At 38.3% G+C, this 18,662-nt stretch overlaps 2 protein-coding genes and 1 long non-coding RNA gene across 4 annotated transcripts; 2 read left to right on the forward strand and 1 right to left on the reverse strand.

The window, feature by feature from the left end:
• Positions 1–1,680: 1,680 nt before the first annotated feature.
• On the reverse strand, positions 1,681–4,010 carry LOC110055005 (uncharacterized). Of its 2 annotated transcripts, XM_089278423.1 has the most exons (3): positions 3,933–4,010; positions 3,094–3,173; positions 1,681–2,398 (listed from the first exon to the last, which is right to left on the reverse strand). In XM_089278423.1, exons 2-3 carry the CDS (start codon positions 3,142–3,144, stop codon positions 2,165–2,167), a joined length of 285 nt encoding a protein of 94 aa, XP_089134549.1. In that variant the 5' UTR covers positions 3,145–3,173; positions 3,933–4,010; the 3' UTR covers positions 1,681–2,164. The 2 variants fall into 2 exon arrangements, with proteins under 2 accessions (XP_089134549.1, XP_089134545.1); XM_089278419.1 differs by lacking the exon at positions 3,933–4,010 and having other exon boundaries at positions 3,094–3,213.
• Positions 4,011–5,599: 1,589 nt separating this feature from the next.
• LOC149116096 (uncharacterized) lies at positions 5,600–6,399 on the forward strand. The gene is made up of 2 exons (XR_016203904.1): positions 5,600–5,810; positions 5,962–6,399. It is a non-coding gene; the product is annotated as an uncharacterized LOC149116096 (long non-coding RNA).
• A 5,764-nt stretch (positions 6,400–12,163) lies between these two features.
• Positions 12,164–18,625, forward strand: LOC149116097 (adenosine receptor A1-like). The gene is made up of 2 exons (XM_089282008.1): positions 12,164–12,322; positions 17,469–18,625. Exon 2 carries the CDS (start codon positions 17,476–17,478, stop codon positions 18,520–18,522), a length of 1,047 nt encoding a protein of 348 aa, XP_089138134.1. The 5' UTR covers positions 12,164–12,322; positions 17,469–17,475; the 3' UTR covers positions 18,523–18,625.
• The last annotated feature ends 37 nt before the right edge of the window (positions 18,626–18,662 follow it).

An 18,662-nucleotide genomic window follows, 5' to 3' on the forward strand; every position in this document is an offset into this window, starting at 1 on the left:
AATATTTTTCATCTAATCAAACCTCCGAAGTTGTCCGCATTCTGCAGGAAAATCGGTGACAAACGACAAAAGGTTTACGAGGGGAAGATCCGAAGAAGTGGAATTGCTAAAAAAGCAATCAACTAAGAGTTTTCTTGTTTGCGCGAAGAAATCAAGAAATCCCCCCTGTTTTATACTTCATTGAACTCGATCGATTCCGAGCAACAAATGTAAAGTATCAAATTTTAATGGAGTGCTCAGCTTAATTTTATGCCGAAAACTTGTTTAACTAACTAACCGATTTTATGTCCATTTTGGAATCTTCTCATATCATTTTCTTCTTGATTCCGTCGCTTTTGCAGTTGCACATTAACAAGTCCTTTCGTCTAAATGAAGCTATCAAACTCTAAGTGGGTAGGGGTAAACGTGATGTTTTTGGCTTTTTATAGTTTCAGGGTTGACATTACCGATTATTCCCTGTATGTTTCAGCGATAAAAAGCTTACCAATGAATCGAGCTGCTTTCAGTCATTTTTTCCTTACAGAACTTTCCATATTGTCTGCGAAAAAGTTGACGTCAATTCAAGCGACACCTCAGTGCCGCGCTCATTTTCGAAATACCGTCGAACACAGGTATATTGACTGGTAACCGAGACTCAGTGAACCAACCAGAAAGCTAGAAATATATTTACCGAGGCTTAAACTGATTGTGTAAGATGCTCTTCTGCATGTTACAACTTCAAGCCATTCCTGGTTAGCCGTGGTTGAAAAATGTACTTATTTAATAGGTCTAAAACTAAGGCCAGGTTTTGGTTCGAGTGGGACGCAGAGTATAAAAACTCAAATTTTAGATTTTATCGAACCCTCAACGATTTTAACCGATCACGAATAGGACACACTAGTAAACTATTAAACATGATTGTTATGTTTTTCAGGATTATAGACTGTTTTCACGTGATGTCACGGCAGCCATTTTGGTGTCTTAAAACCCGTGCATATCCTTATCCCAAACCAATCCTTTGGGAGTTAAAGTTTTTTTCTTATGTAAACACTATCTTTTGTTCCAATGAATTTGTATGGCTGCTGGTCACGTGAGTGAGCACTCTGCAAGTGTTCTCTTTATTTTCCTCGATTTACTTGTGATAATTACCTTAACTAACCGAATCTCGATATAGCAGGTCAATTTATCTCAGTTTTCGTAATATAAATGTTTCTTAGAATCTGCAAGATTGTTTCCAAAGTTCTCTGTATCCTTTCATGGCAAACTCTTCCTTTTCGATGCAGACGTCCTAAAAATTGTAGTGTTTCCACATCTTTTTGGTGTTCTTCCAAACTTCCACATTTCGAAATTTTCTGTTGAATGGTTTTTATTTCGTTTTGCATTTTCGACAATTCTTTTGGGATATTCCGGAAACGTTCCTTGAACATTTGTGTACCTTTTGCTCCTGTTTCGAAAGTTCCAAAAGTTTATGTTGAATGGAAAGCGTCCAAGGTGTTCAGAAAGTCGTAATTTGATTCCTGTAATTGGAAACCCAGGTGATCGGGTCAATCACCAGAGAGCCAATCACAATGAATTCGTTTTTTATAGTTATGATTTCTACTTCCTTGTAATAGAGTTTGATTTCGGCCCTCGGATATTCTTTCGGGCAGGGAAAGGACCTATAATCTACTGTAACACGAACCGACACAGCACGCCATAAAGTTCCATGTGCTCAACTCTTTTTATTTTCTAACCCATAATTTTACAAATCCAATCCCCGCACGGCGGACGCCTGGGGCTTTTCTACTTAACAAAAGGTTCAGTTCAATCGCCTGTCCAGCGCTCTCAGATTATTCTAGCAATTCAAGTTCTCCTATAAACTGAGAACAAAAGAATTAGTTCCATTCTTCAAAACAGAAAAAGAAAAAAAATATTGAGGGATGATCTTGTCATTAAACTCAGTTTTAAAAAAATGTGCATGGTTTAATAATTTTACATCAATTATTTCTCTCTCGTAAGAGCCGTAACGACAACTTTATTTTCGGTGGTACGTACGTTTAGAGTTATTACAGTGTTCTGGTTCATTTCAGTATTATGGTGAGTACATTTAGTTAGATTAAGATTCGTCCCTGCAAAGGACCGATCAGTATGCATGTCTTAATAATCAAGTCATCCTTTTAGAAGTACACGGCTCATCGGCTAAGCCTCAGCCTGTTTTCGGTGGAGGATTTCGCGGTCTCTTTTTTTGGCGACCTTTCACACTAAGCTGCCAGTTGATTGTTTTGATTTTATCTCTGCTCACGTCTTCTTCAGCGGCCGTTTCGCGCTTTTTAAAGCCCTCTTCTGAAAGAGATCCCATGAAATGTCCCGTAGCATCTTCCTTGGTGCCCACAATTACATCTCCGGTGCTCAGAAACTCTTGTCCTCTGAACGGGACGGCCTAAAAAATATGATAATTACATCAGAAGCGTCCTCTTAATTTGGAACGCTTTTTTGTTATAACTGGAAGCTATTTCTGGTTAGCTGAAGTTGAAAAACGTACCAATTTCACATGTCTAAAAAGAATACCAGTTTGGGTCAAGTATGAGGCTCGTCCACACTACCCCTGAGGAATTTGAAAACGCAGGTTTATTTCTACTGTTAGGCCTACCGTCCACACTAATTCGTCACGAAAACGTTCTTCAAACCGGAGGAATTTGAAAACGCAGCTTTATTTTTACGGTTAGGCCTTTCGTTCACTTTAATCCGTCAGGAAAACGGTACTTTTCGAAAGCGCTCTTCACAAGGGAGGTATTTGAAAACGCCCATTTTGCGTTTTAGTATGCACAGAAAACATTTTGAAAACGAAGCTTTTCGAAAACGATGAGGCTACGCTTATCATGCATGATATTTTCCCGCCAGGGTTTAACTCAAACACAAATCCAAAGTGACTGGTGATTGTTGTGTTTTCAAAATTTATCCGATATTGTGTGGACGGAAAACATTTGAAGTGTTTTCAGAGTGAAACCTCCGTTTCCAAATTACTCCGGCGAAGTACGGACTCAGCCTGAAATAGAAATCACATATTTTGAACAACTGAAATGTGGTAAGGGTGTCACCCCATCAAATACGCATGACACAACGTAAGTGACAAACCTCAATACACGCTGCGAAAAGAGCAAGACAAATAGTCCACTTGTGCAGCATTTTCTGAATATGCTTTGAAGTAAAGATCGCTAGGATAAGATAATAAGGCGTTAATATTAGACATGGCATATGGCAGGGTTGCCACAAGTCAGGAAATGGTCAGGGAAAAATTATTCAAGGGCATGGAAAAGTCAGGGAATTTTCTTATGAGCTAGGGAAAATTGACATTTTGAAGAAAAGTTAGGCGAAATTGAAGTAATTTACTGCGACTTATTTAATACCATTGAAGGCTGGAAAAATCAATTGGGATCACTGTAATCTACCCGATGTTTTCATCAGTGAAGAAGGAAAATTGGTTGAGACATTATCAGTCTCAATGAACGAATGGAAAGGACGGCTGCGAGGGGAGGTTAGTAGCCGCTACTACATCTGACATTTCATATTTATTTGGTCTGGGATATTTTAATTTCATCAGGTAAAAGTCAGAGAATTTTGAAAAGGGATGTCTGTGGGAACCATGTATGTATGCAGTCAGTTCGCTGTTCTGCATTCCGATTCAAAATCATTCTTTTAGAGCGAATTGCATAATCAGTAGAATCGTTCCATATCATGTCATGTGAAAAATTGACATCCGTCTACCATATATAATGCCTTTTATTTCCTTAATTTTCTGAAGAAGGACAGTTATCAAGACAAAACGTCAATTTAAAATCATTTTTGGCCTCGGAAGAATCCCGTGAAAGCCAAAACAAGTTTTAATTGTTTAACCAGCCTGTTTATTAAATTTCCAAATGCAGTCAATATTGATACCTATTTTAAGGAGATGAAGCTTAAAATAGTTTACCTACCTTATAATTGTGATTTTCCCCTTTAGTTGCGTTGTCGCCGAGGATCAACAGAGTGAGTGAATCAAAAGTCACTCAGATTCTAAAAGCACCTAACTTGTAAATTATTTACGAATGAATATTCTTGCACCATAAACCATTGCCAGGCTTGTTGAACCGTCATTTTATAACGTGAAATTTAGCTGACTATTTGTCTGCGACTTCAAGTTATGTTGGGAAGGGCTAATTTAAACAAAATTAAAGCACTAAAATAAAATGATGCCAGCTTTGTGTTTCTCGAGTAAACATCAACTGAAAATGTCAAACCAACCCTGCTTGTTAAGGGAAGCCTTAATTCCATTAAGCCGGTCCTCTTCCATCAAGCCTTCCTTTAGCCGGGGGATATTCTTTCGGCTATCGCGCGAAATTAAAACCAACAGTCTTTAAGAACTCACATAACTGATAAAAAGAAAACTTAGATGGAGGTTAACGTTGGTTTGACGATTTCTACAACTTATTTGAGTCCAGTTTGATCTTTTTATTGAAGGAACAAAGTGGGAATGTCTATGCCTCTAATATGGAGTTATTGTGGTTAAGGTAATTAAGGTCGACCGTTCCAATTGTAGGTCAGAAACCCTGAAGGTTTGAGAACGTCTTGTTTGATTTATATAAAGCGACCAGGGATATTTTAACTGAATGACAGGATGTGATAAAAGGCACCGCTGCAGGTTGACCCCCAGCACGTCGTTAGGTTGCCCTTAGGCCTTCCTGGCACCCATTAACACGCCTGTGTTGAGCGAGACACTGTGAGAGTTTTAAGTGTCTTGCGTAACGCTTCAACAATTATCGCCCCCTCAACGACTCTACCGGAACACGAATAGGACACACTATTCGTAAGACACTTCGTCTCCTACCTTGTCTTATAAATTTCGGTTAGGACCCTGAATAGGTAAACAATCCTACCCTCAACAGGGTAGCAAATTTCAAATCCATGTAGCCCTCCTCTAGTGACAGATTCTGATACAATTCACCACAACAGGCTATAATTCAGTAACCTAGCTCAGGCACTTTTTCAGGTTGCCCTCACAGAAAAGTGATTTAACTTATATGGACATCCTAAGAGGCTTTACGCCATGACATTCATTCTATGCAACCTCGTTTCCTTCCTGCCGCTCCCGTGTGCCGTGATTTGACGCGTGTTGGTCGTGTGAAGGCAACAACTTTTTGAAGTTTGCCAAAAAATAGTTCGCCAATTTTAATTTGCCGCATGAAGGCCGATTAAGGGGACTCGCGCCCCTTGATCACCCTACTGGCTAGGAGAATGGCCAGTCACTCATCTATTTAACATCGGTCTCCAACAGGGTCCTCTCTCAACGCAGAACCCTCTAGCAATTTTTAACAGTCACAATCACCCTTTTTTAGCATTCAAAACTTTGTGTCCTACTTAGTGAATTAGTGTCTAACTTAGCAAAGGTGTCACAAAAAGACACGCTCTCCCTCTGTGAGCTTTTGACAACTGCCCGCCGGCAAACCACCATCAGATAGGCCAGTACTCCTTCAATTTAAAGTGGCAAACTGGGTTTAGACTCGGGCTTCGTTCAAATCCAAGGGAAAACATGACGGGCATCTGATGATTTGCGAAAGTGCTCAGATTTGTTTCCCTGTAAATGCACCTAAATTGTTTGCTGGATATCAAAATGATATGTATTAACTCTCTTGATTATGTGTGCGATTCCTAGATGAATTTGAATTTGAGTGCAGAACAGTCAACTGATTTAGTATGTCACGTCAAGTATTAACGTAATGTGTTATTCTATTCTCTCAGCGTTTGAACTGAAGCGTTTCCATAAAATAGTGCACAAACCGATCATTTGGCTTTCTCTTTTCGCAGTGTGTTTTCAGGTTTGCCACTTACATTGTATTCTACGAAATTCATGGGTTTATAAACCTATTTCACTCCAAGATATATGATTTTTAATACCCTTTTTTCCCTCTCAACCGAGAAATTGATACTCCCTTTAGACCCACTAAATTAGTCATTTAAAATCTCCAGGCAATAATATCTGAAGAAGAAAAGTCCCTCAGCAATGAAGCCATAACTGCAGATGGCAAGGGTGGTTTGACCAAGGTCTTCACTGGAACAAACACTGGAGACAGTTTCACGAAGCGCGAAACAGCTGCAGACCAAGATGCAAGTCCTAATCAAAAGAAAAAAGCAAAAGGGCGCAAAAAGGCAACAAAGCTTCCTTCAGCGGGGCTGTTTGGTTGATTAAAATAACAGTTGTAGTAGTCCTGTTCTGTTTTAATTGCTTGGCAAAGACAACTCAGTTAACATACCAACATATTTAGTCCGATGTTATTCTGAGGAGTAAATATCTAATGTGTTACAGGTTGTTATCAGTCGATGCATTTTTTCTTCCTTTTCACTGGGCGAGACCCCACCACGTGACTTGCAAATAAATGCCTACAAATAAAGATCTGCTCATGCGTAGTACCGTCTAAATGTGTTTTTCTGCAAATAATATTCTGCTCGTGCGTAATTGTAACCGCGCTCTTGTGTGAAAAATGGCAGATCGCTTCCTTGAGCTATCAGAAAGTGATTTAAATATGAAAGCAAACTTGGTGATCGATTGATAAAACAATTATTGATCTCAGTTGTGGCAAAATATCGTGTTTTGTCAGTGTTTCGCAGATGAATTATTTTCCTCGTCTTTCGTTCGGTTTTGGCAAATAACTGATCTACTCGCCATTGACAAACCACAGTATTTTACTCAAACTCATCCAGTAGTTATTAATTATTCTTCTGCCTAGGTGAATAAAGCGAACACAATGTAAGTCACACTCGATAGCTGAACGTTTTTGTCAAGGGAGGCGGGGCAGATGGCACAACAAGACACCCGTTGAAATGTAACTCAATTCATTTTAATGCCTGCTTCATGTAAGACACATATAACTAGAAAGCACATGCTCAGTCCAAAATATGGCAAGGCAAGCCATATAAGTAACAGGGGGCATCGAATCGAATGCGAAATCGTTATGTTTTGGTTTGTTTCTAATGTAAGAACTCTCAATTCGCGACGCCGCGTGTTGCCAAGATCCACACTCGAACGCATTGTCAAACATTGAAAATTAAGGAAACTAAAACAAAACCCAACCAATCTAAACGCATTCAATAAACTCACCTCCATATTAAAAACAAAAATAAAACAGCTGCTAGGTGCAGACGTTTTTCCTGATAAATCGCTCGTATTTTTGCTGGTGACTAAAATTCAATCAATATCTACTAGCTACTAGACAAACAAGTTTAGGATAAAGATCTATCCATCAAGTAACTGGAATCTGAAAATAAGGCTTAATTGGTAAGTTCTATTTCAGTCGTGTCAAATGTTTACTTGTTCGACTCTCAGAAAAGTAATTGAAATTGCTTTCAAGCAGCGCAGTGCCATCAGAACCGGCAAAATAGAACATGTTGTTTCTATAGTCGCTCAATAAAGTAATACCACTGAGATCTGTGGGGCTAGCGCTAAAATTACAGTCAGCGACATTCACAAATTGGTCCTAAGATTTAATATTCGAAAACTTGAAAGGAAAACATCATCACCCAATGTGGAGCCTTCAACAATTTTTGAACCTTTGCACTGAATTTTTGAGTGTAGAGGTAAAAGAGAGGATTAAAGACAATTTAAGAGCCATCACATTCAATCAGTTTTAAAACCTGCAGTTTGCCAAAAGAAAACTAGTCACTTCATTAATTTTTAATTTTCTGATCAGCCTGGCAAGACCGTTGTCGCCTTCTGTATGCTCTGTCAATTTTGTGTAAATTATCGATAGAAATTCACACGTCATTCTTATGACATGGAAACGTCGTCCAAAGTAACACTTAAAAACAAGTAGTTTTATCAATGGCAAACATACTTTTATTCTTTTTTTTTCTCTCATACGAAAATTTAAATAAAAAGAAACACAATGTTACTAATGAACAGGCAGTTTTCAATGTATGATAGTAAGTCCGTCGAAGAAAAGTTAGGAAGCAGATAAAATTTTCATCATATAAAATATTATTCACATATTATTCATCATTCTGGTACTTTCTGACTTTCGATTCCCACAACTTTCTTTAAATGAACGCGAAAATAAGGGTAACTACGCATAGTGATGAATGCCGATTTTGCCTCTGGTCATGTACACTTTCGAAAACGCTCTTCAATTCAAACCGGTGGAATTCGAAAACGTCGGCTTTGCGTTTTAGCCCTGGACGTAGAACATTTTAGAAAACTTAACAGAGCCGTTTTGGAAAAAGATGACATCACGATAATCACGTGATTTCTCTGCCCGAGTTTTCCTCAAACACAGATCCAAAATGACCCGGTGATCGTCGCGTTTCAAAATTCCTCCGGCGTAGTGTGAACAGAAAACATTTGATTCGTTTTCAGATTGAAACCTCCGCTTTCAAATTTCTCCGGCGACATTTAAAGAGCTTGTAAAACTTAGTAACTGGCGAAATTTTTGGCTCTTTGGGTGTAATATTCGAGGAGAAATTGGCTTTGCAAAATTTCTGGGTGGCAAAATCGCCAATGACCTCACATATTCTTTGTAAAAATTGAGTTTTTAGACCTGCATCGCACAAGACGTGTTCAATACATCGGCCTGAAAATCCTTAATTGGGACAATGAATCAAGCTGTGCTCTGTCAATATTCAGAACTAATGTTTCTGTAGCTCTATCAGAAACTGTATCGCTTATGCTAATGAGGCAAATATTGAAAATACGTTTAACGAGGGGAATGTTTTTAAAAATAGCGTGCAATTAATCTTCTTTCGGAAGGTTGGCGCTAAAAGTTAAGGCATTCCGGTTAGCTTAAATGGCACAGTGTCGTAAACGGATAGCTCTCGATAATTGTGAAGTGTAAGTAGCCCTTTCAATTGCGCTCACAATGTAGGTTCGTCCAAATGCTATTTACATTCATGTAGGCTAGCCAGGGTGCTGTTCAAGCTTACCAAGCCAAAACGATCTTCTAACGCCGATTACGGTGTTGGTAACATATTAAGTTTTGGCGTTTTACTAAGTCGAACGAATATTCAGGGGTCTCATTTAAGCATTAGTCGCCGAAAGCGAAGTGAACATTGAAAGTCGCTAAAAGTGCAGAAAAGTTTGACTGGGAGTCCGTACATCAAAGGCGTTTTTAAAAAGACATGTTTAAATTACTCCCGTTTACATGGCACATGAAACCGTATCGTTTTGAAAACGCTCCACTTTTGACAGCGTTTTCAAAAAGACGCGGTTTTATTATTTCTTCCATCGTCGCCATGTAAACGGAAGGCGTAACCGCATCGAAAAATATGCGGTTACAACTGAAAACGCGTCCGTGTAAACGGACGCGTTTTCCACCCACACTAATGGCGTGTGGGTGGAAATCACCTTGAATACGGAACTTTTCGAAAACAATGAAGTCACGATAATGATGTGATTTAACTGCCCGTGTTTCCCCAAAACACAAATCCAAAATGACCGGTGATTGTTACGTTTTCAAAATTCTCCGGCGTAGTGTGGACGGAAAACATTTGATGCGTTTTCAAAGCAAAAGCCTCGTTTTCAAATTTCTCCGCTGTAGTGTGGTGAGAGCCTCAATTTGAAGAAAAATAAATTTCGGGAACTCGTTCCGACCTGCTGGCGATCAATCTGCGATCAATGAAACTACTGTGTTTACGATTCTAAAATGCCTGGAATACGAGTTCTTGAAATCATCAAGTGACCCAAGGACGACAGTAGTCACTTTAAAAATTCCCCATACTTTCAAATATCCTGGACTTGAAGCGATGTCTTTCGAATAAATGAAAATTTCATTTATCAACTGTCTACCATGTTTATTTGCCAAAACTGCAAAGGTGGCAAGCTTAGTAACCAAGGTTAGAAATATTATTTTCAACGTGAATATAATGTCATAAGCCGAACTTTTCTACCAATCAGAATGTTCAATTCAAATATTCACCTCTAGATATTGCGCTAATACCATAAACCCTAGTATCAGCCACAGCAGCTTTTATGAGCTAATATGTTTGTGGTGTTTATATTTCAAAAATCAATGCCATTTTTTTAAAGGAATAATGCGTCGTTTCTCACAAGATGTGTTAGAGTAATTACATATTTTTAAGAAAGGCGAAAAATTGCAACTCGCTGGTTCGATCCAACAAAAAGTCGCATAGAACTCAGATTAAAAGTGAAGCTAGGGTAATATATGCTTCATTACAATCTTTGGCAAAGCCATCATCCCAAATAAAGTCTCTCCGTAACCAGAAGGGCCTTGGAGCGCGGTTTTGCGGAATTACAGAAGCAAGCTCAAGAAATACTGCAAAGTGTTCAGCAATGAATTGGCCTCCGTTTTACGAGTGAGAAGCTAATCAATTCATGCCATGAAAAAGGGAATTAACCGGAGGCTCCGAAGAATTGAGCATCCGGGTTGTTTAATGTGTATTACTGAATAGCTATTTCCAGTTCGTTTGCTTTCAATAACGTCTGAACGAACAATGAACTGAACAAACCTTGCTGATTTGGTCCTTGCTTCTAAAAGTGTAAATCTCTCCTAAAACGAAACTCCTTAACTAAACTTATTAATTCAATTTAAAAGACCAAAATGTTCGGCCCTGACTAAACAATTTCTTTATATATAAATTAACTTTATGAGACGAATATCGATGTTCCATTTAAAGAAGGGTAGCCACTTTTCTCTCGTGAGAATGCACAGCGCTAAATGGCACCAGAATAAAAAGTTATTGATGTCATAAATTATTGGGGATGTCAAAAGATTAGTTCATTGAGGTAGAAAATTCTCATGAGAAAAAAAATTTCGCGTATAAAAATTAGTACAAAGAATTGTTTCATTTAAATTCATGAGCTAACGTACAAAGACAACATTAACGCAACGTAACGTAACGCATCAGACGAAACATTTCACACGTTTTTTTCGCACTGGTACTGTGGGGATAAGTTTAGTCTGAATTTGACAAGTTCATTTTTTAAGCTTCTTCTGGGTCAAATATAAAATTGAACGCTTTAGTCAAAATGTTCCATTATGTTTTGTCAATTCTTACAACATGCATCTGCTCCATGTGATCATGTTTCTCACGATACTGAAGAATACGAATTTTTTTTTACATTTTCGTGCGAGTAATTACATGCAGGTGAAACTCCATGGTTCTTGTAGGTGTTAATTGTTAAAGAGAAGATGAGCGGGATTAAAGAAATTTCTTTTAGTGTTCATTGACTTGTCTACTCATGAATGTCTTGCGCCATTTCTTTACATTAGAAAACGTATCTGGAGGGGTCATTTTCAAGATTTATTTAAGTCCTGGAGAAGTGCCGTCATTTTATTGCCTAATCCAAGAAAGAACAGGCCTAATTACTTTCTTTTTAAACTTTTCGTGAAAGAGGAAATTCTAAGAGAGCTTTTATTTACCAAGTAGTGCTATTTTAGCGGTTAAAGTCACGGCTTCTTTTTTTACGCGCGTGATTTATATATTTCGACAAGCAAGGAAGACATCGTGAATGAACTTTATTTGAGGAAATACTTCTGAATAACGCTGTATTCTTGTTCTAGCAGAAAAGTCTGAATTTTATTATATATACGCAGCTCTTGAGTGAAAATAACAATTTGAAGTCCTTTCCCATAGCATGAGCGATCATTTATCATCACAGACGTGGATTTCACAACAAAAGTATGAGATATCTTTCTTGCATGAATATTTTATGTTTTGTAAATTTAGGATCGGAAAGGACCGGAAAGGCTCAGACTGCACTCGAGAAAACATCCCGTTCTCCATCTTTTTTCCCTTCTCAAAACACACACATTGCAGAATTGTTAGACTTATAGTGCCTCTTTTTGTGTCGTCAAAACTTATTTTACAGTTCTTCTTGTTCAATGTAAGTGACATCCGTTTGGATCGCCAAGAGAGGTTTTGAGTTGCTCAAGTAGGATTTTTTAAGAACGTCTTGTTAAATTTCATGAAATCAAAGTAATATGTTTCTATCTATAGTCAATTACAAATGGAAGCAATTTACATTGTTTGATAATATAATCCACGAGGTTTTGCTTTTCTGGTCATGGAAAATTCAGTCGGTGTCCAAGATAATTCAACACAACACCAGACAAAACCGACAGAAGTCCACCATCTACCATCTGGTCCAGTCCAGTTGGATCGGATCCTAATTTTACGAAGACGTCATTAAATTTTGATAATTTATCTTAAGATCAGTTAAAATGTTCAGCGAATTGCTTTCTGATATCAGTTTTCAACAAAGCTGTCGGAGAAGTTGCTTCCATCGCCAGGGTGAGCTAGCTAGAGTTACAATTAAGATCAAGAGCCAAGGGAGAATATTTAATTTTGTCACACGGAAACGTACGCAAAACATTTCAGGAAGGTAAGTTAAACTTTTTGTGCGTCGCTTTATTGATTGGCTTCGTGGCGGAAGAGGTCTTCTTGAAGAAACGTGTGTGTTTTTTTTTTTGTTTTTTTGTTTGCTTTCATTTTTTAGTCTAAGCACAAGATAAACGTCGATTTTAGACGCTTAATAAATATGTGTGTTTGTCGCGAAAAACGGCTTGCTTTTACTTGTCAAGCAAAACAAACCAGGAAGCTAAACATGAAGACTTTAAAAATTTGAAAGAATTTTGCAACTGGTGAAAGCCTAAATTCGACCGGACACCGCAGTGAGTAAAGTGTTTAATAATTTACTTTTCACTAAATTAGAGGAAAAGAAAAGAAAATATCTTTTTTTGGAGGCCATAGTATTGCGGGGCTCTCCAAAATGATGACAGACAGACACAAGAGATACGCACTGCCGACCAATGAATTCATAAAGATAACTTACAAAGGTGCTCAATTTACATTATTCCTTAATATTCAGCGATTCCATTGACAACCAAAAGCGACATAGCTTAAAATTGAAAACCAGAATAAACATATGTACGTACTTGCTCAATATTTACTTTCATTTTCATTTTCAATGGAACGCGGTTATCTGGAAGTCGCTCTTGCACGATAGTTAACCTCAAATATTCCTTCATTTTCATTCCTAGTTGCCGTACAGTCACGTTATTATACCATCGGCAACTTCAAAATTTGATGAGCTTTTTAGCCACGAGTTCTTCTAAAATACAGCTAGTCCAAAGTGTCCATGAAATGTTTGATTTGAAGTAAAATATATCCATACTAAAGTCCTTCCAAAACGGTGCACACGGTAATTTAGCAACCTGTTTTTTTTCATCTTTTGTTCAATTACATTGACAGTAAAACTACAACGGTGTCTTCCTTCAAAGATAGAAAGATACAAAACAACACGATATGTCTGAAAGAAAATCGTGAAAACTGCTAGCATGAAAACCCTCAATGTTTCCGCTATTATCGGTTTAAATGAACTTTGCGGGAGGTTTTCAAAACCAAATATTATCGGTTCCCCGCCGATCCATTCCAGACTTATTCGAAGATAAATTATCTAGTGTTTTCCGAAGGCTAGTGTCTGCCGAATATTCCATTTGACGCGGTTTTTGTATGGATTCGTCGTTTATTCTCATTGCATTTAATTAGTTATTAAAAAATGAAATTAAAAAAAAATAAAAAAAAAACAGGCAAACTGCTGTGCTTTCTTCCGCTATATTCCAGCAGAGTTTTCAAAGACAAGTGTCTGCCGAATCCGTTAACGCGGTAATTACAGGGAATTGGTCATTCAATTTTGTTGAATATACATTTAAGTCCTGTTTTTCGAAAAGATTTGCGTAAACTGTTTTACTTTCATCCGCTATACTACAGTAACCGAAAATAGTTTACCCAAATATAGATAGAAACATTTTTTTTGTGCTCTATTAGAATATGTACATAAATTGTAACACTCCCTTAATATCCTGGCGATACTTACTGCTACAAAACAAATTTAAAATTACTCTTTCGCTTTTGGGAGTCATGTTACTTGATTTTACGGCTAGCAATATTTGCTCGCCTGTAAATAAGACTTGTGGGCTTCTTGTGCACTGCAATCAAATTGTTTTTAAATGTATTGTTTTTCTTGGCGTTGTCGGATGTCGAAACATATATAAATGTTGAGAAAATCATCAAGATTGTTATTCCGCGCATCTTTCTTGTTGAGAAATTATCGGAAAAAGGTCTGGCAGCCGGACCACAAGCTCGGAGCAGATTTTCACGTAAAATCTTAGTTGATCTTTTTGATCACATCTAAGATAAAAGCAAAATTTGCGGCGTTGATGGAAAAGAATAAATCATTTAGTCGAGATCTTTATTTACCTGTACATAAGCAGATACACATAAATACGGTTCACTTGTCAAATGTATTTCAATTTTGCCCAATGGAGGACTGTTGAAGCACTCGATAATAAAGTGTGGGGGGACCTTTATAATTTCATTAACGCACATTTCTTTTGTGGTACAACATTTAGTGAAAACTTCGACCATATGCGGTTTTTAATAACGTAAAGCTATTATTGCAGATGTCCAGTGAAGTGAAATATAGATCAAATCTTTTTATGGAGCAAACATGTGACGCAAGTCTTTGCTGTAATCCCTCCAAAATGTCTACCTAATTGCAGGCTAATTGCGAAATCTTGTCTTTCCACTGAAGCTCTGTTAAGTCGACTACGGGACTCAGACTACCCAATATATCAGAATATATCCCTGAGAGGGATTTCCTTCTGTTTCTGCTCGGTGGGAAACGAGATCATCAGAACTTCTGCTCGCAACCGCTCGATTTCCTACCGTGCATGCGCGAACCACGTCAGCATGTCGCTTGTGTCGTGCTTTGTCATGAGTACCGTTTACACGCAATTAATTTTTTAGTTATTTTGGATTCAATTGTGGCGAGTTACTTGAATTCCGATTTTTTTCACCGTTTATTTATTAGAGAAACTACAGAAATTTCGTTAAGGTCTACGAAGCATCGGCGAAAACGAAAGAAGGCGCCGAGTTAAACCAAAATTGGTTTCATTCAACCAGGCTGCAGCCCAGCGCGTGCTTCGAAAGCTGCAAGCTAAAAAAAACCCTAAGTTTCATAACCAGCCCATTAACCTTCACATCATGCTCCTTTGATAGCGAATAGCTTGTTAAGATGAAGCTATAGTTCCCATTATGCTTATGCTTGTGCTTATGTCCAAATGAAAAGCAGGCTTTACAGCCAAGTAGTTTTGAACAGCTACAATTAAAATATACGAATCAAAATATAAACAAATAAACAAGCAAACAAGCAAAAACAATAACAAAACAACAACTTACAAAAAGCAAACAAACAAAAGAATCGAAACCAAGTTTAGCGGAACCCGCTATTCGCTCGTTCCTTTAGTAGAAAATGACGACAGCAACACACCGATCAAAACTGTGCATAAAACCCTGGCCAAACGGACTTGCAAGTAGACGGGAGTGGAAAACTTGGGTCTACTTGCGACTCCGTTTGGCCAGGCCTTGCGTGCACTTGCGTTAACTTTGAACGATGAATTGCGCTGACTTTGGTGAAGATCAAATTCCAGCTGAAATTTGCTCGCAAGTCGACGCAAGTTTTTCACCGTTCGGCCACCCAACCCAAGTCAACGCAGGTTGAGTGACGTCCATTCGTTGTTAACGTCCAATAAAATACAGGACATGTATATAGCCCGTTGCTTTGAGAATTGAGAATGGTTTTTTCTGCGACTAGTGTGTGCTTGCGAGGAAACCTTGCGAGTCCGTTTGACCACCCAACGCAAGTCTCTACGCAAGTTCAACTTGCGTCTACTTGCGACTACATGAGAGCCCGTTTGGCCAGGACTTAAGGCTTTTTTGAGAGGTGCAGTTTTTGGCAGCCTGTGATATATATTTTTTTATTATTTATTTATATATTTTATTTTATCCTTTTTTTGGGAGTAGTGCAGTGTTCTGGAAATATTCTCTTTCTTCTCTTTTTGTCTCTCGAAATGAACAGATGCCCGGGATTGCGTAACGTTTAAAACTCTGAATGTGACTACGACTAGTTTTACTATAACCTTACTGTGATCACGTCGTTCAGATAAGTCTTTCCTGTGAAAGGTAAAAGATAACGGATAATTAAATGAAGTATTTTGAAAATGATTCACCTGCATTTTTATTTATCCTTCTGTTAATCAAAACAAAATCTTCATTTTGTGTGTGACGAAAAAAGTCAAAAATTTACCAAGTGAGCAAAGCGGACTTGAAAGACCAGGGATGCATTAATTACTTTGGCAACCCTTAAGACAATGAAAGCTTTTAACATGTCAAAGTGAACTGTTTAAATTTGAGTTTGACTCCCGCTCTCTGTGTGTTTTTTACAGCGATTAACAATGTCATTTTTGTTCAAGACAAAGCATATAAATCCCCCGACAAAGGCTACTTTGGAATTAAAAGCTCCTCAACGGTTATGCCATATTGTTCCCTCAACATTTGGACTTGACTTCTACCGCTGCTCTCGACCCTAGAATAAAAAAAGGTAGACTCCAGCTTTTGGAGGCTGATTAGTTGGCTAGAAACATAAATTTTGGCCTGAAGAAAATCTCGCGCCTATCTACCTAAGATGCATGCTGTTTTGGCAGGCCGTAGGGTTTGAGGTCGGCGCGGTGACTTTGCCGGCGTGAAAAATCACTTTTGCTGCGCTGCCTCTCAAATGTACATAAAAGAAGGATTAGACGAGATTTAGAAGAACAAACAAACAACAAGCTTAAAAAAATCGGCTAAATCATGTAGATCGATCATCCGTTGATGTTCAATTTGTTCTTTACAAAGAGGCACTACAGTAATGTAACAAAATTGCACACTTTTGGACTCGTTTTCAACTGAGAATGTTTTTAAAACCTTCTCAGTAACTTTACTAAATTAAAATTCAGCACAGGTGTACTTTTTATTGTGATTTAAACGGCTGCAAATTATGTTAGACCAGCCTCAAGGAAAAATGTGACAAGAGCAATCACGTTCTTCCTTACATCTTGTAGGAAGTAATTAAGGACTACAATCATATTAAAAAATAATAGCAAATATAAGTGAAGAGATTTTTAAAGATATGACACTTACAACATGATATTAGTTCTTGGCAACTTTTAACTCATAATGTTATTTTACGGCCCGCTTTGGTTGAAAGGGATTTATTGTTTCGTATGGTAAAGGAGTAATTAATTCGAGCAAATACGATGTAATTCAAGACTGCTTGTCAAGAGTTTTGCTATTGTGTTTACACTCTGAAAGGAAATAAAAGCTGAAAAGTCTTAGCTCCCGATTTTATATCTCTCTGACTTAAGATGCAATTAAAGTAAAATGTCAACATCAGCTTTATATTCAACTAAATAGATCCGTCAGGTCACGTTTATAACTTTGTCAACCATGATCGTGATGTGCCGGAGATAAAAAGGATTAAGCTTTCCAATATTACACAATTATAAATTCAAAACAACGCGAGAACACTAATTTACATTTGACACACGTCGCCTCTTTAATGCTACAACTGGCTTCGTTAGCACTAAACCGTGAAATGACTGTGTTTGCATCTCATTGATGATTTTTTTCGTTTTCTTGTTGTATCGCAGAATAAGTATGAACAATTCCTCACTTCCCCAAAGACGACTACCGACTACCCTCTCCAGCGTCCAAGCTGCGTTCTGGGGTACGTCTTACGGTATTGTGGCCATCTTGATAATTTTCGCCAACACGGTGTCCATTGCTGCGTTTATGAAGACAAAACCACGTCGAAAACATACCCACTACTTCCTGATCAACCTGTCCATTGCTGACTTCATGGTCGGAGCCGTGTCCGTGCCTCTGTTTATCTCCTACCTGGTGCATCCACAGATGTGGAGCCAGAGTCTTGTGTTGCCGATGATTCATTCAACAGTGGATATCCTGTCTGGACTTGCGTCCGTGTTCACGCTGGCGATTGTGTCCCTAGAGAGGCTCCTGGCTGTCTCGATTCCATTCAAATACAGGATGATACCCAGAAAGGTTTACTTCTGTTGTGTTGCGGCGACGTGGTGTCTCGCTGGATGCGTTGCAGCCATTAGCATTGCTTTTTATTTGCGGATTGTGAGAGAAGCCTTCTACACAGCCGTGATTTTCTCTCTGTCCTTGCCGTTGACTGTTGCCTGTTTTGCTTACATAGCCATCATTTTTAAAATCAACCAGAAAAATAACAGTGCAAAAGATCAGAAAGATTTAACGGTTGAACGTCGGTTGAGCATAACCTTGCTGTGTGTCACGGCTATTTTTGTCCTTTCATGGCTTCCGTTTCAACTCATCTTCATTTTAGTCCACTTTTGTAAGACATGCGTCTTTTCTATGAACACTGTTTTCTTTATAAAGCTGTTACACTACAGTAACTCTTTCATGAACGCCGCGGTGTACACGTTTAGGATTCCAGAGTTTAAGGAAGCAATATTGGTGTCAATTCGTCGTCCAAAACCCCGCAGTGAGGGTCGAGATGTGCTGCTGCAAGATATTACCTACGACAGTAGCACGTCAATGACTCGCGTCCCTTCACACAGTCCATTGGTTAGTCCTTATAACACTGCACGGGCAGCTTCGCTTAAACCCGCCGGAATTCCCTTGATAGACGCCCGGGAAGCAAAAACATGCAGCCAGATTTAAGAGACTGTCGTTTTAAATTTTAATGTACACTGATGTATGTGCTCATAAGAGCTTGTGACACTGTTCTTGCAGAATAAAGTTACCTCAACAGGTTGTTATCGAATATGTCTCTCATTGACAGTTGTGGTACATGTGTTTTT

Source organism: Orbicella faveolata, unplaced genomic scaffold (genome assembly GCF_042242905.1).
Source record: "Orbicella faveolata isolate gen_17 unplaced genomic scaffold, um_ofav_v1 contig_12, whole genome shotgun sequence".
In the NCBI taxonomy this organism is placed as follows: Eukaryota; Metazoa; Cnidaria; class Anthozoa; order Scleractinia; family Merulinidae; genus Orbicella; species Orbicella faveolata.

Bases quoted from the DNA above. Each gene is read 5' to 3' on its own strand.
- LOC149116097 (XM_089282008.1), top strand. From the start codon at position 17,476: ATGAACAATTCCTCACTTCCCCAAAGACGACTACCGACTACCCTCTCC.
- LOC110055005 (XM_089278419.1), bottom strand. From the start codon at position 3,213: ATGCCATGTCTAATATTAACGCCTTATTATCTTATCCTAGCGATCTTT. The intron at 2,399-3,093 runs GTTTGTCACTTA...CATATTTTTTAG, and splicing joins TTTTCGCAGCGTGTATTGAG to GCCGTCCCGTTCAGAGGACA.